At 41.4% G+C, this 17,091-nt stretch overlaps 1 protein-coding gene across 1 annotated transcript in view; it reads left to right on the top strand.

Annotated features, from left to right (window-relative positions):
- Window positions 1-15,669, top strand: part of OMA1 (OMA1 zinc metallopeptidase) — a 180,012-nt gene extending 164,343 nt beyond the window's left edge. The window contains exon 9 of the mRNA XM_060206283.1: window positions 15,220-15,669. Within this exon, the coding sequence (XP_060062266.1) occupies window positions 15,220-15,225 (6 nt within the window). The 3' untranslated portion in view covers window positions 15,226-15,669. The remainder of the gene's footprint in view (window positions 1-15,219) is intronic.
- The last annotated feature ends 1,422 nt before the right edge of the window (window positions 15,670-17,091 follow it).

Raw genomic sequence — 17,091 nt, 5'->3', positions numbered from 1 at the left:
GCCCATAGGTGTTGGGATTTACTTCTGGGCTTTCAATTCTGTTCCACTGGTTTATGTGCCTATTTTTGTTCCAGTACCATGCTGTTTTGATGATGATGGCTTTATAATATAGTTTAAGGTCTGGGAGTGTGATGCCTCCATTTCTGTTTCTTTTCCTTAAGATGGTTTTGGCAATTCTAGGTGTTTTCAGGTTCCAGATAAATGATTGTAGTGTTTGTTCTATTCTCTTAAAGAAGCTTGGTGGAACTTTGATAGGTATTGCATTAAATTTGTATATGGCTCTGGGGAGAGTATTCATTTTGATGATATTTATTCTTCCAATCCATGAGCATGGGATATCTTTCCATTTCTTGGTATCAGTTTCTATTTCCTTGAGTAGCGACTCATAGTTTTCAGCATACAAGTCTTTCACTTCTTTGGTCAACTTTATTCCTAGGTATTTGGTTGATTTTGCTGAAACAGTAAATGGGAGTTATTTCTGGATGTCTTTTTCTTCAGATTTAGTGTTTGCATAAAGAAATGCCACTGATTTTTGTACATTGATTTTGTACCCTGATACCTTGCTATATTGCCTAATAACTTCCAGTAATTTTCTACTGGATTCTTTAGGTCTTTCTATGTATACTATCATATCATCTGCAAATAGTGAGAGCTTGACTTCTTCCCTTCCAGTCTGTATCCCTTTGATTTCTTTCTCTTGCCTGATTACTATGGCAAGAACTTCCAATACTATGTTGAAGAGTAACGGTGACAGTGGACAGCCCTGTCTAGTCCCCGATCTGAGGGGGAATGCTTTCAGCTTCTGTCCATTGAGTATGATGTTGGCTGTAGGTTTGCTATATATAGACTCCACTATCTTGAGGAATTTCCCATCTATTCCCATTTTTTGTAGAGTTTTGAGCATGAATGGGTGTTGGATTTTGTCAAAGGCTTTCTCTGCATCTATTGAGATAATCATGTGGTTTTTGGCTTTGCTTTTATTGATGTGGTGAATGACATTGATTGACTTACGGATGTTGAACCAGCCTTGCATTCCTGGGATGAATCCCACTTGGTCATGATGAACAATCTTTTTGATGTGTTGCTGTATCCGGTTGGCCAAGATCTTGTTTAATATTTTGGCATCTATGTTCATCAGAGATATTGGTCTGTAGTTTTCCTTTTTTGTTCTGTCCCTTTCAGCTTTTGGTATCAGGGTGATGTTGGCTTCATAAAAGGTGTTAGGGAGTATTCCTGTTTCTTCAATCTTATGGAATAGCTTAAGAAGTATGGGTATTAACTGTTTCCTGAAAGTTTTGTAGAATTCGTTTGTGAAGCCATCTGGTCCAGGACTTTTGTTGTTGGGGAGATTCTTAACGGTTTCAATTTCTTTGTCTGTGATTGGTGCATTTAGATTTTGTAGTTCTTCTTGGTTCAGTTTTGGAAGTGCATATGTTTCTAGGAATTGTTCCATTTCTTCCAGATTCTCTAGCTTGGTGGCATATAGTTCTTTATAGAAGTTTCGCAGGATTCTCTGGATTTCTGTGGTGTCAGTTGTGATATCTCCTGCATCGTTTACAATTCTATTAATTTGAGTCTTCTCTCTTTTTTGTTTGGTGAGTCTGGCTAGGGGTTTGTCAATTTTGTTTAATCTTTCAAAGAACCAACATTTGGCTTCATTGATCTTTTGTATGGTTCTTTTATTTTTGATGTTGTTTATTTCTGCTCTAACTTTAGTGATTTCTGTCCTTCTGGTTGCTTTAGGGTTCCTTTGTTCCTCTTCCTCTAAGTCCTTGAGGTGTGCAGTAAGGTCGTTCATTTGGGCTTCTTCTTGTTGTTTAATATGTGATTGTATGGCTATAAGTTTCCCTCTCAGTACTGCTTTAGCTGTGTCCCAAATATTTTGATAGGTTGTGTCTTCATTTTCAATAGTTTCCAGGAACATTTGAATTTCCTGCTTGAGTGAGTCTCTGACCCAGTGGTTCTTAAGGAGCATGTTGTTTAGTTTCCAAATTCTGTGTCTTTTAATAATTTTCTGTTTGTTGTTAAATGTTAGTTTTACTCCACTGTGGTCTGAGAAGATACTTGGGATGATTTCAATGCTCTTGAATTTATTGATGCTGTCTTTGTGGCCTAACATGTGGTCTATCCTTGAGTATGTGTTATGTGGATTTGAAAAGAAGGTGTATTCCAGTTTTTTGGGGTGGAGGAGTCTGAAAATGTCCAAGAGGTCTAGTCTGTCAATCTCTTCATTCAATTCTCTTGTATCTTTATTGGTTCTCTGCTTTGTTGATCTGTCTAAGTGTGAGAGTGGGGTATTGAAGTCTCCCACTATTATTGTATTACTATTGATGTATTTTTGAAATTCTTTCAGTAGATGCTTAATGTATTTAGATGGTCCCTCGTTGGGTGCATAGATGTTAATAATTGTTAAGTCTTCTTGGCTGATTGATCCTCTAATCATTATGTAATGTCCTTGCCTATCTTTTATTACTTTATTTAATTTAAAATCTATCATGTCTGAGATGAGAATGGCTGTTCCTGCCCTTTTTTGTGGACCGTTAGCCTGTATGATAGTTTTCCATCCTTTCACTTTAAGTCTGTGTTTATCTTGTTGTGACAGATGGGATTCTTGCAAGCAGCATATGGTTGGGTTATGTTTTCTCATCCATCCCCCCACCCTGTGCCTTTTGATGGGTGAGTTTAAGCCATTGACATTTATTGATATTATGGATTTAATGTATTGTAGTGCCATTGTTCTAAGAAAAAAATTTGTTTACTCTGATATATTGCAAGTATTATAGTGATGTTCTTGTTTATAAGAGGTCTTTTAGTACCTCTTTCAGGGCAGGCTTGGTGATGGTTGCCTCCTTTAACTGTTGTTTATCTAAGAAGGTTTTGATCCCTCCATCTAGTTTGAATGAAAGTCTAGCAGGATATATTATCCTTGGTTGAAACCCTTTTTCATTCAGGGCTCGATAGATATCTTGCCACTCCCTTCTGGCTTTTAGAGTTTGAGTGGAGAAGTCTGCAGATAATCTTATGGGTTTTCCCTTGTATGTGACTTTTTGTTTCTCTCTTGCAGCCTTTAGGATCCTTTCTTTATCCTTACTTCTTCTCATTGTGACTATGATGTGTCTTGGTGTCTTCAGGTCTGGGTTGATTCTGTTTGGTACTCTCTGGGCCTCTTGAACCTTGATATCCTTTCTGTTATTCAGGTCTGGGAAGTTTTCTTGTATTATTTCCTCTAGAATGTTTGCTTCCCCTTCCTCTCTTTCTTCCTCTGGCAGGCCAATTATACGAATGTTACTTCTTTTGAGATCATCCCATATGTCTCTGTTGTTGTTTTCAGTGTCTCTCAATCTCTTTTTAAGCTCTTTCACCTCTTTCTTAGTTTTCTCTAACTCATCCTCTGTCTGACTAATTCTGTTTTCTGCTTCTGTTAGTCTGCTTTCCCTTGCCTCAGCTTCTTTCTTCATTATAGCTATTTCAGCTTTCAGTTTTCTAATTGCCTCAAGATAATCAGTATTTTCCTTGGAGGTCTCAACTGTTGTTTCCCTAATACTGCCATTCCTTTCCTCCAATGTTGTTTTCATTTCTGTGATTAATAAGTTTATTATTGCTTGCATACTTTTCTTATCTATGGTTACTTCTGGCTGATTTGTAGTTTCTTCTGGGCTCTTGTCTTCATTCATTGGAGTAGCAGTTTTATTTGTTTTTAATCTACCCATTTTTTTATTTATGTGTTTCTCTTTTTTTATGCTCTGTTGTTCCTCAGTTGTTGTGTCTTGAGTACAAGTAACACTGTACTAAATACCTTTATGACAATTGTACTCACCAACCTCCAGAATTACAGTAGCAACTGAAGTAAGTATTGAAGTAGTTTAATCATTACCCTTTAGCCAAACAATTTCTCCAGTCCGTGAAAAAATAGTAACCAAATCCCAGTGAAGAAAGAGAAAAGAAAGAGAGGATAGCAAGAATAGACAGTTATGCAAATCTACTATCCAGTGTATATTCTAGGGGTAACAAGAGGGGAAAGGGAACTAGAGCAGAGATACACACATAGAGAGTCCACTCCGAGTCATATTTCTTCCCCAAAGTAATTCACAAATTCAGAAAGGCAAAGAAGAAAGAAGAAGTGTATGAGAAGATTAAAAGAGAGAGAGAGAGAGAGAGAGAGAGAGAGAGACAAGAGAGAGAAAAGGGAGAAGATAAGAAAAAGAGTTGTAATTAAAGAGCAGTGCAAGGAACTTCCCAAATGTGTATCAGTGAATTAAAAAAAAAACACCCTGTTTGGTGGTATGGGGTATCCTGCTAGGAGCTGGTCCCCAGGGACTGCTTATGGGGGGGGCAGGAAGGATGTATGCTTGAAAATTAAAAGGAAGAAAAAAGAATTTTTTCCCCCTACTCTAATTCTTAACCCTAATTAAGTTATAGTCATCTCCTTGTCACCGCTATGACACCTTATTGGCTGGCCTGCTAAAGGCAGAAAATCCTATTGTCTCCAGGGAATGTGTTTGGAGCTCAGAGGCTAGCAGCTTCTCTGTCCGCCATCTTCCGGGAAACCCCCCCTTCCAGACTTTTTTAAAGGATTTCTCGAAAATGAAAACTAGCTCGAAGTCCTTTGATCCAATGAGAGCTATACTCAAGAAGTCTTTGGATCCGCCCTTAGGGTCGCGGTGGTCCCTGGAGACTCCCAAGAGAAAGCCCCCGAGCTAAAGTGCTCTCTCCGGGTCCTCTGCCGGCCACCCAGCAGCGCTCTGCAACTGGCTGGCGGAGGAGCCGCCTTCCAGGGCGGAGGACAATGCCCGGTGCACTCGCCTTGCCCGGCGCTGCCTGGTAAGTCTGGAGCAGCCCGCCCGCTAGTCCGTGCCACCTTTACTCTAATTCTTAACCCAAATTAAATTATAATCACCTCTTTGGTGTCACCCCTTATTGACTGGCCTGCTAAAGGCAGAAAATCCTACCGTTGCCAGAAGATGTGATCAGAGCACTCACTGTTAGCAGCTTCTCAGTCCGCCATCTTCCCCCTTGTCCGATGAAATTCTTAACACTCAGTATATTATATGAATTTTTTTCCAGTAGAAAGAGGCTGGGTTATATTTGGTCTTACTTTACATGCTTAGAGAAGTGAAGTGATTTGCCTGAGATCATATAGTTAAGATAAGTTCTGGCATCAGTCCTGGCCAGATGGATTCTAAAGTTTGTAACTTTTTTTTTTTTTAATTGTTTTATTATCTTTAGTTACTGTGCAGTCAGAAACCGAAAGGTTAGGGAGAGGGAGAGAGAAAACCAGAAGTCCTGCTTAAACACTCGCAAAGCTTTTCCCTGCAGGTGGAGACCAGGGGCTCGAACCCTGGTCCTTGCACATCAAAACATGTGCACCCAACCAGGTGTGCCACCACCCAATCCTGGATTCTAAAGTTTGTATGAGTTTTACCACTGGACAGATGATGGTTGGGTAGAGTGTCAGGACCTCTGTTAAACAGGCTGTGGTCAGGATGACTTCTTTTCCAGGGCAGAGAACCATACTAGCTTGAAAAACTCAGGTGGTGGTCTGATCCTCTCACCCATGGTGGCACCACTCAGGCTACATACTGCAGAACTTATGTGCATCAGGGACCAACTCTAAATTCCCTCCCATATTTATTTGTTCAGGAGCTCAGACATGCTAAGGTTAGCTGTCTTATAAATTATGGAACAGATTAACTGACTAAGGACCGAGGCATAAATAATGAAGTGACAGGACACAAGACTGGAGGCAGCAAAAACACAGGAATGGTGGCAGAAAAGGAGACCATCATTTTTCAAAATAAAGTTGACAGGGAGGAGAGCCAGGACAGAAGTTGAGAATAGCAGCAACAAGGCAGGAGAGGATTCCAGGCAGAGAGGACTACTGGGCCAAGGAAGATAGGCTCCTGAGATGACCTGATGGTTTTGTGGAGACAGAAGCTTCACTCATTTTTTGGATACAGTGATTTGGAGGTGTGAGTCATTTAATGGAGTTGTCCTGAAAATAGCTGAGCTTATTAGCTATCACTCTACTGGCAAGGTATAGAAAAGAACCATGGGTGCTATATGTAACAACATACTGAGATCATTAGTAGCTACAAAGATGGCATAAAAATGAAGTTAGGGAGCACTTAGAGTATAAGCAGATAATATTTATTAGGGAAAGAATGATCCACCCACAGAACTTGAGACAGAAAGTTAGTACTACTGGGAGAAGGAAAGATTTCTTACAACTCAGTGAAGATTGGAATACTAAAGGAGAAGGATGCAGACATTGCTAGAAGTAGAGAAAGAAAACAGGGAGTAGATAGAGGAGGCAAAGAGCTAATGTGTCTTTCCTTCTGCCCTTCAATTTACCATTTGATGAATCCACTGTGAAGCCAACCAGAAAGACCTTCTAAGTGATGCAGTCCTCAGGGTCACTCTCAAAGATATGAGTTTTTGTAGTCACCTGTTACTCCTGTATTCTGGAGATGAGAGTTTTGCAAAGGTAGGAATCTGAATGACCATGAGGGTCCTTCACTAGAAGTTTTTGATAATTTTAGAGAAGTTTTATTAGAACAGCTTGAGAGGGGTTAGATTAGCTGAGTGGAATTCCTTCTTTTTTCTATCATTTTATTGTGGGGTTGATGGTTTACAGCATAATTGTTGACACATGGGTAAAATTTCACACCTGATGATGATAGATGTCTGAAAAAGACTCTTTCCCCCAACTAAGGTCCTTTTTTGTAATTTTTATTTATAAAAAGGAAACATTGACAAAACAATAGGAGAAGAGGGGTACAACTCTACACAATTTCCACCACCAGCTCTCCGTATCCCATCCCCTCCCCTGATAGCTTTCCTATTCTTTAACCCTCTGGGAGTATGGACCCAAGGTCATTGTGGGATGCAGAAGGTGGAAGGTCTAGCTTCTCTAATTGCTTTCTCACTGAACATGGGCGTTGAGTGGTCGATCCATACTCCCAGCCTGTCTCTCTTTACCTAGTAGGATGGGGGTCTGGGAAATCAGAGCTCCGGGACACATTGGTGGGGTTTCTGTCCAGAGACGTCTGGTTGGCATCCTGCTAGCATATGGAACCTGGTGGCTGAAAAGAGAGTTAACATACAAAGCCAAACAAATTGTTGACCAATCATGGACATAAAGGCTGGAATAGTGCAGATGAAGTGTTGGGGGGCGGGGTCCTCCATTTTGTAGATAGCTAGTAGGCATATTTTAATTATATTCCAAAGGGCCTGTAGCTATACTAGTTTTTTTTTTTCTTTTCCCTGAGCCTGAAATCTGATATGCAGGTGGATCCAAGTTATTGTCTGGGGAGATGATGTCATGGCTGGAAAAGGGACAGAAAGCTGGATCAGGGAAGAGAGTAGCTCCCTAATATGGGGATGGGGTATAAATATTGCTGACTGTAAACCCCATTTATTTGATTTGGTCTGGGGCCCATATTCAGCTTAGGAGCCTGTGTGACCTCTGCATACCTGTAGATCTGAGCTCACATTCTGTGGTCATGAGTAGAACATTCCAAGCTGCCCCAATATCAACTCATCTTCCTCCCAATATCGACCAAAATGACACATTATTATGTGTCACAGGCCTCATTGATACCCAGAGAATTGTGCAAACAGAGAATGTTAAAGCTAGAATGCTAATGGCAACCACACTCACCTGGAAGGTATGTGGGTTGCCTCTGGGAAAGACTTGGAACTAGTTCTCTCCAGATGCTGCTCCCTCTCTCATTCATACTGGGCTACAGGTTTAGCTAAGTACTCGGTTACTAAGGAAACCCAAGTTGTCAGTCCTGAGCCATATGGGAATAATGGTGATTTATTTAGGAAAAGCAAGGTTTGTCACTTTAAGCTTACTGCTACAAAATTGCTTTTTGATTACCTCTCTCCTTATTGCATTGTCTTGTCACAATAAACTACAGAAACAAGCAGCAAGGTTAATAATTATGGGCTCCATTCCTGTCACTCTCAGGGCCCAGCAAGGTCAGGGCTGCTGCCTGAGTGAGGCAGGCAAGCTTCTTCTCTAAGACCCCCTCTGGAGAAGAGTACTTGATAGCAGGCTTGTTACTCCTGACTCCTGTGGCCTGAGGGCACTGCTAGAGCCAGAGTTCTTGCAAATCAGACCTCCCAGTTGTAAATCCAACCCAGCCATCAAGCCCAATCCAGATGCCATCTCCTCCCAGGATGGGTGATCATCTGGTCCTTTCTCTGCCCATTCAGAGCTCACAGTGTGTGTCCTCTGTCAAGGCACTTTACAGAGTGACTATGGCTACTTACTCCATCAGATGCCATGTACAGTGGCAGGTGTATCCATCCCACAGCTCATCTCAGTTTGCCCTCACAACCACTCCATTTTCTTAGACAGGCTTCCCCATAATTTTCTTTGCTTTTTAAGTTTTTAAATGGAAACACTGACAAGACCATAGGATAAGAGGGGTTCAACTCCATATAATTCCTGCCACCGGAACTCCATATCCCATTCCCTCCCTGATAGCTTTCCTATTCTTTAACCCTCTGGGAGCATGGACCCAGGACCATTATGGGATATAGAAGGTGGAAGGTCTGGCTTCTGTAATTGCTTCCCCACTGAACATGGGTATTGGCAGGTTGATCTCTACTTCCAATCTGTCTCTGTCTTTCCATAGTGGGGCAGGGATTTGGGGAGGTGGGGCTCCAGGACACATGGTGAGGTCATCTGCCCTGGGAAGTCTGGTTGGCATCATGGTATCATCTGGAACCTGGTGGCTGAAAAAGAGTTACGATAGAAAGCAGAGCAAATTGTTGATTAATTATGAACATAAAGGCAAAAATATTGTGGGTGGAGATTTGAGTTCTCCATTTTGGAAAAAGCTAGTAGGTCTATTTTAGGTATATTCCAAGGGGCCCATGACCCAACTAGTTTTTGCCTGTGCCTGATATCTAATATGCAGGTAACATAAGCTACTGTCTGAGGGGTGGGGAAAGTGGTGGTGTTATAGTTGGAAAAGGGACCAGAAAGCTGCATCAGGGAAGAGAAGAGTAGCTCCCAAATATGGAAAAAATATGTAAATATTGTTCACTGTAAACTCCATCGATCTGATCTGGGGCCCATATTCAGCACAGCAGCCTATGTAACCTCAGCATCCCTGTAGGTCTGAGCTCACATTCCGTGGTCACAGCTAGGAACATTCCAGGCTGCGCCGATTTCAGGACCCATCATCCTCGGGTGATAGGCAGAATATTCTATCCAAACTCCCTTCAGAGAATGGAACATTCTCTACCATTGTTGATTCACATTGAGAGCCAGGTCCTATAGGGACCCAAAGAGGGGTTCATTTTGTTGTTCCTGATGGAGATGACCAGTGACAGTGGTGAGAGTGATCTGTTAGAGGTCTAGGTCCATCATGTCTGTGTTTCCCCATCATTTTCTGTCATATCTCTAGACTTAGTCAATTCTACCACACACACACACACACACACACACACACACACACACACACACACACACACCCCAGAGCACTGCTCAGCTCTGGCTTATGGTGGTGCAAGAGACAGAAGTAGGAGTATTGGAGTCTCAGGCATCAGAGTCTGTTTGCATAACCATTATGCTGTCTAGCCTCCACGCCCCACCCAGCCTACTCAGAGTCTTTAAAAAGGAAGAAAGAAACTATTACCTTCCCCTGCTTAGAAGATCTTGGCAAACACTTGGAATTGGCTTGCCTTCATTAAGGGGCCTCTTTCTTCATGCACTAATTTAGTTAGGTCAGCAGAATCTCAAATAAAGACACCAGCTTCTCTACACTCAGATCGATTACTTAGAGTAAGATCTAAAAGCGGGGGATGGAAAGCTACTATTCCCATAAGGAAGGGACCCTGGGATACAATGTGATAATTGTTTATCACAGAGTCATCACTTCATTACCTACCAGAAATATGAGTAAAAATACCTCCTGAACTATATTCCCCGCCCACACTCTGTCTCACTGGGTGACATCATCCTCTTCATAACACAACTCAAACCAGAACTTGGGACAGATGCCTCCTTTCTCTCTCACAGTTAATTTTAGATTGGTCACCATGCCCTCTTGTTCTGTTCCTGAAATGTTTCTTGTCTCCTGTGCTCTATCCTCACTGCTATTCTCTTAATTTTGAACCCCCAGTCTTTCATCTCCTGACAATTATCACAGCTTCTACCTGTTCTCCCTGTCCCCAGTCTTGTTTCTTCTATTAGTCAGAGTTCGCCTAGGCAACAAACTACTCTGTTCCTCCCCCACCAGAGTTATTGCTGGGGCTCAGTGTCAGCACTACAAATCCACTGCTCCCAGCAGCCATGCCTCCCTTCCCCCTTATTTTTATTAGGTAGGACAGAGAGAAATTGAGAGAGGATATGGACATAGAGAAGGAGAGAAAGACACCTGCAGACCCGCTTCACTCCTCATGAAGTGGACCCCCCGCAAGTGGGAAGCCAGGGGTCTTGAACCCTGGTGCTTGTGCTTGGTAATATGTGCACTTAACCAGATGAGCCACCACTGGCCCCCTCTGGGGTTTTTTTCTTTAAGTTACTTATACAAAGGGAATGTGACTCAGGAAATAAACTCACTGGCAAAGATTGTATGTTTGTCTTAGAGCATCCTTTCCCCAGTTTTTCTAGAGATTCTCATCGCACATGCGTGTGTGTGTGTAACTAGATGGTACTGTTAACAACAGAACACAAAATATCCCAGTAATAGATGGTGACCCCACTTTGTACTGACTGCTTAGTATTTTTTAACTTCATTTCATGAATGTAGTGAAACCTGTATGATATTAGACTGGTGGTTTAACTACAATTCTGAGTAAATGCTTTCCGGGTTTGCTCCCCATAGTGATACACAAGCAGAGTTTCTTTAGATTCATGTGCATAGATTCTGCAGATGCCAAATGATAAGAATGCAGTTCCTTTTTGATTGCAGAGTAGTATTCCACTGAATATAATTATCTCACAATTTCTTTATCCATTCATCTGTCATTGGGCACTTAGATTGTTCCCAGACTTTGACTACTGTAAATAGTGCAGCTATGAATATAGGGGTACATATGTCTTTTCAAATTAGTTCTTCCACAGCCTTTAGAGATATGCCTAGGAGTGGTATTGTTAGATTTCAGTTTTCTTCTAACTTTTCCCTTTAGGGTCTGCACCTGTTGTGCCCCGACTAACAGTGTACCAGAGTTTCTTTTTCTCATGTCCTCACTAATACTTGTCTATTCCTGCTTTTTTTTAGTTTTATTTATTTTTTTTGCTTTTGTTGCCCTTGTTGTCTTTTTATTGTTGTTATAGTTATTATTATTGTTGTTGTTACTGATGTCATCGTTGTTAGATAGGACAGAGAGAAATGAGAGGAGGGGAAGACAGAGAGGGGGAGAGAAAGACACCTGCAGACCTGCTTCACCGCCTGTGAAGGGACTCCCCAGAGGCTCTAACTGGGATCCTTACACCGTTCCTTGAGCCACGTGTGCTTAACCTGTTGCTACCACTCGACTCCCCACTTCCTGTTTTGTTGATGCAGACCATTCTCACAGGCTGGCGGGTGGGCATGGAGCTTAGGTGCAAGGTGTGGTGAACTGAATGCGCCACCTGTGGGTGTGAAAAGATTTCTGAAATCTTTTAATTTTATACAACACTGTTAAGTCACGAATAAAATGAAGTGAATTTTAGTGATGGGTGTGAGACTACGCTTCTTGTAAACCACTACTGAATCATTAATAAAATAATATTAAACTGTAAAAAAAGAGATCTTATTTCCCCGAAAGGGTGATAGAATTGGCAATGTGGAGAGAATGAAACATAAGCAGAGAATGTTTGGAGTGAGTTCATTAAAAAAAAAGGGGGGGGAGTCGGGCTGTAGCGCAGCGGGTTAAGCGCAGGTGGCGCAAAGCACAAGGACCGGCGTAAGGATCCCGGATCAAACCCCGGCTCCCCACCTGCAGGGGAGTCGCTTCACAGGCGGTGAAGCAGGTCTGCAGGTGTCTATCTTTCTCTCCTCCTCTCTGTCTTCCCCTCCCTCTCTCCATTTCTCTCTGTCCTATCCAACAACGACAACAATAATAATAACTACAACAATAAAACAACAAAGGCAACAAAAGGGAATAAATAAAATAAATATAAAAAAATAGAAGAAGAAAGAGGAGGAGGAGGAGGAGGAGGAGAAGAAGAAGAAAAACTGGTCATCAGAGAAAAGGATGAGGGGAGCAACAAATAGGCTCGTGTTCGTGAACTTGCCAATGGCTCTTGCTTACTTGGTACTCTTAGTAATCTTCGAGGAGGTTGTCACAGGATCCACATTTCCTATCCTTTAAACATTAGTTAAAACTGTGTTGATTTATTCGTGGTTTCTATACAACATGCATTTCTGGGGGTAAATGTTACATCCCACTATGTGTATAAGCCTCACGGCTTCCACCAAAGGTCTAGTTGAGTCATACACTCAAATGCTCTTTCCTTCTCTTCACTGCCCTTTCCCTCTCTCACTATTATGTATTTTTATAGGATCTAAGAATTGTTTTTGTTGTGACTGGGTAATTTGTTTATATTTACAGGACAAGTTTGTTATATTTACAGGAAAGAAACCATCTTCCAACTTTCGCTTCCTTATTTCACTTGGTGTGATCGCTTCAAATTCTATACCTTTCGTCACAGGATAAAAAAATTGCACCTTAAATTTTTTTTTTATTATTTATTTTCCCGTTTGTTGCCCTTGTTGTTTTGTTGTTGTTGTAGTTATTATTGTTGTTGTTGATGATGTCCTCGTTGTTGGATGAGAGAAACGGAGAGAGGAGGGGAAGACAGAGAGGGGAGAGAAAAATAGACAACTGCAGACCTGCTTCACCGCTTCTGAAGCAACTTCCCTGTAGGTGGGGAGCCACGGCTCCCACAGGATCCTTCTGCCAGTCCTTGTGCTTCACGCCACGTGCGCTTAACCCACTGCGCTACTGCCCGACCCCCAGAAATCACACCTTTTTAAATAGTGGAGAAGTAGTCCACTGAATATAACTCACCTTTTTTTTATTGGATCCACTTTTAAAATGTATTTATTTGTTTATTTTTGCCACCAGGGTTATCTCAGGGGCTTAGTGCCTGCACGATGAATCTACCAACCCTGGCAGCCATGCCAGTCCCTTCCTCCCCCCCTCCTTCCTTCCTTTCTTCCTGTCTATTTTTCTTTCTTAATTAGAACAAAGATAAATAGAATGGAAGTGGGGCAATAGAGGAAGAGAGAAAGTTAAGACACCTGCAGCACTTCTTCACTGCTTATGAAGTCTCTCTGCTGGAGGGAACCTGGGATTTGAACCCAAGTCTTCACACATGGTAACACATGTGCTTTACCAAGTGCACCAGTGTCTGGCCCCTGGAATTGAAGAATTTAGGTTGTTATGTAATGTGCCTTGGGTCAGTGACTACAAAATGGCAAGCAGTTTAAATAGAGTCATCACTGAGAATTTCCTTACTGAGGAGGATTAGAGACTATTTTTTTGTATACATAAGTGTGTGTGTGTGTGTGTGTGTGTGTGTGTGTGTGTGTCTGGGGATTTTTTTTTCTGAAATTATCCTTTTAACATAATTTGGAAGCTTTGAGATAACAAAAACACTCTAGAAATTGTTTTAGAATATGTTTCTGGATTAAGTAGCCTATATTAAAGTCTAAACAGTGTCTAGAACATTGAAACCTTATGAAAATCCTGTATTTTCCCTATAATGTTACTTCAGAATATCTCCTGTCTTACCATGCAATGTGCTCAAATTAAAATGGTAATCATTTGTGGCCTGGGAGGTTGTCCAACAAATAGAACACTGGATTTGGATACATGAGGTCCCAGGTTTGATACCTGGTGCCACACATGACAATATGATGCTCTGGTTCTTTCCGTTTCTCACTAATATATCAATGCTTCTTTAGAAAAATAAAATAGCAATGATTTATTATAAACACCATATTGAATTTTTTGTGTATAGTTATTCAAACATTAGTATCATCACTGCCATTTTCAGCTTGGAATGATGAGGCACAGAATGATTATTTGCTTAATATCACAGACTACAGAGTTTGGATTTAGATCCAGGTCATTTGTTTATGGAGTACAGTGGTTCATCCTCATACCACCCTGCCTGTCACTGTTTGATTTTTGGATTGAGAGAAGAAAAGATGACAAGGAAACCACCATTCACTGGACATTTGCTGGGTGTTAGTATTCCATAAAGTATAAAGAATTACACTTGTCATTTCACATTATTCTTTGAATCATGCATTACCTCCACACTCTACTTCCAAAGGGAGTTAAGATGTCCCTCCTTTGGGTACTCACTTCTCTGCAAAGAGAAAAGAAATACCTCTAATATAGACCAAGAACCTGGAAAGAGAACCTTTAGAAGTGGATGGGTGGGGAGTTTAATGGGAGGAATAAAGAAAATAAATGAAAAGATCAAAAGAGGTCTTTTCAGGCTTTCTGTAGACAACCATGAAGGGCTGCAGGGCTGAAGTCTGGTCTAGTATAGAGCATTTCTTTGTCCTGGAGATTGTTTGTTCATCTTGGATAAGGTGCAGGTGGCATGATAGAAAGGTAAATTAGGGGGGCCAGGTGGTGATGCACCCCATTGAACACCCACATTACAATGCACAAGGACACAGGTTCAATCCCTCAGTCCCTACCTACAGGGAGAAAGCTTTGCAAGTAATGAAATAGGGCTGCAGGTGTTGTCTCTCTCACCCCCTTCCCTCTCAGTTTCTGGCTGTCTCTATTCAATAGATAAATAAAGATAAGAAAGAAAGGTAAATTAAAACTAGCCATTTCTGTGTCGGCTAGCTAGGGTGGATATTTTCCTTTGCAATTGAACCTTGAACCAAAAAAGTGACCTTAGTGATAACAGCACTAGCTAAATTGAGTGTTCACTATGTGCTGACAATTCTGAGCACTTTATGTACACTAGTCACTGTATATACTTATCTGAGTCTCTCAGTTCTCATGACAATCCTATACGGTAGGTGTGATATTAAGCCTCATTTTATAGGTTACACACTTGCAATCTGCTGGTTCAATGAGTTGCCCCATATCTACCTGATTTTAAGTGGTGAAAATAGGCCTGTGATCCAGTCTGGTTCTTGTACCCAGGCTACTGAACTTTTGTTCTGTAAGGAAAGTAGGCTGAAAACCAGTTATAGGTTTCTAGATCTTAAACGTCATCTCTCTCTCTTTTTTTCTCTCAAGATATAATTTAGTAGAGCCTCCAGAGGAAAGGAAACCTAGACTCAGGATGTGTTTGGCCCAAGCTGTGGATGGTAAGTAGTCCAACTAGGATTCATACATATCTCCTTGGCTTCAAAATCTGTGCTCTTGCCCACTTTACGGTCTGATCCTGCCGTTCTACAAAATCCTTCATATCTGAGAATATCTCAGCTCCTCTTCTGTGCAAGTTAAACATGCTGAATACTTTCAGTTGTACCTTTCCAAGTTCTCTCCACCTGGATCAGCCTCCCCCAGTTTGTGAATGTCCCTCCCTGAGTCTGTCACCCGGGACAGATCACAGAGCTCTCTGCCTGATCTGACAAGCACCACAGAACCCCAGCATGAAAGCTCTTAACTGCAATCAGACTCTTGAAGTTAAGAGGAGCAAAATTCTCTCCTGCTGCCATTTCCCTACCAGTGCCTTCCCAGTGGGATCATTCATTTTTTTCCCCTTTAAGAAAGATGTGACATACATATTTCTGTACAAATTAAGAGTTTTCTTGCCAGGCCATTCCAGGCAGGCAGATATGTATGGTTTTCCTTCTGCTCCAGTGCTGGAGTGGACTTTTGAGGAGTTATTTATGGGCAGAATGCTAATTACTTAACTACAAATATGTAAATACTTTGAGAATAAATTCATCACAATATATTAGGCATCACATTGTAATTAAGCTCAATTAGGTATTATTAGCAGTATTAATGTCATGTTGCTCGTGCCTGTTCCTAGTGAATATATTAACCCAGCCTTGCTACCAGCACCCATGTGGGTACATTATGATGATGGCAATAATGGACATGCAATTAGAGCATTACTGCTTTGCTTGCAAATTGTGGAGAGAAATGTCAGTGTCTTTGGAATCTGAATGACTGGCCTGACTGGATGTATTCAGTATAGCCTGAGGATTGTGTGCTCTCGAAATAAGATGGGACAGGTTGGCATCTTTGTTTATAGCTCCTGGTTTTCATTCAATCAGGGTCCAAATAATAAAATCATCCTAGGACTGTCCTATCATTATAAGGAATGGCTAGTGAAAACAGAATAAACTAGAAATCCTAGGGCTATCACACTAAAAGGAGGAAGTGGAAGCAACAGAAGTCAAAATCCTGCCCCCTCTGGAAACAGCAAGAATCATGGGGTCCCCAAAACTTTAAAACGCTTGGAAACCTCACAAGATCTTGAGCTATGGTTAATGCATAGGCGCTGCAAGAAACAGACCTGAGGTAGAGTGAGAGAAGAAAAAAGAAATAGTCTTTTTTTTTCTGTCTCTCATTCTTGAATTTATTATTATTATTTTCATGACAGGATCTCACTGGCTGTATCTATTGGGAAATGAGTAAATAATGTAATTCCTAACATATAGAAAGGAGCAGAGAAAGAGTCAGGGAAGACATTGGAAAATAAAGTGGCAGAACTGGGTGTATAACCCAGGTTTCCTGACTTTTAAGATAGTATGTTTCTCATTGAAATGAGAGTGTGGTTTATTCACCATGAGGGATTACCACAGATTCCTCTCTTGGTGGTTATGAACAAAGAAATATTCCCATATTTCTCATCATGTTTTATAGGAAAGTTTACTTCTTCTTCTTCTAGCGTTTGCCCTTCTTCCGTAGCCAGTCAACAGCATCAGGTTGAGCCTGATGTAAAGTTTCGAGACCTCCTTTGAATCTGGAGAGGTGGCAGTCGTTGACTATGTGGGTCATAGTCTGTCTGTAGCCGCAGGGGCAGTTCGGGTCATCTCTGGCTCCCCAGCAATGGAACATAGCGGTGCACCAGCCAAGGCCTGTTCGATAGCGATTGACGAGGGCCCAATCATAACGTGCTAGGTCAAAGCTGGGTTGACGCTTGCAGGGGTC

Source organism: Erinaceus europaeus, chromosome 13, assembly GCF_950295315.1.
Source record: "Erinaceus europaeus chromosome 13, mEriEur2.1, whole genome shotgun sequence".
NCBI lineage: Eukaryota > Metazoa > Chordata > Mammalia > Eulipotyphla > Erinaceidae > Erinaceus > Erinaceus europaeus.
The sequence above is the reverse complement of the archived record's forward strand: the minus strand, read 5'-3'. Positions and strand labels throughout refer to the sequence as shown.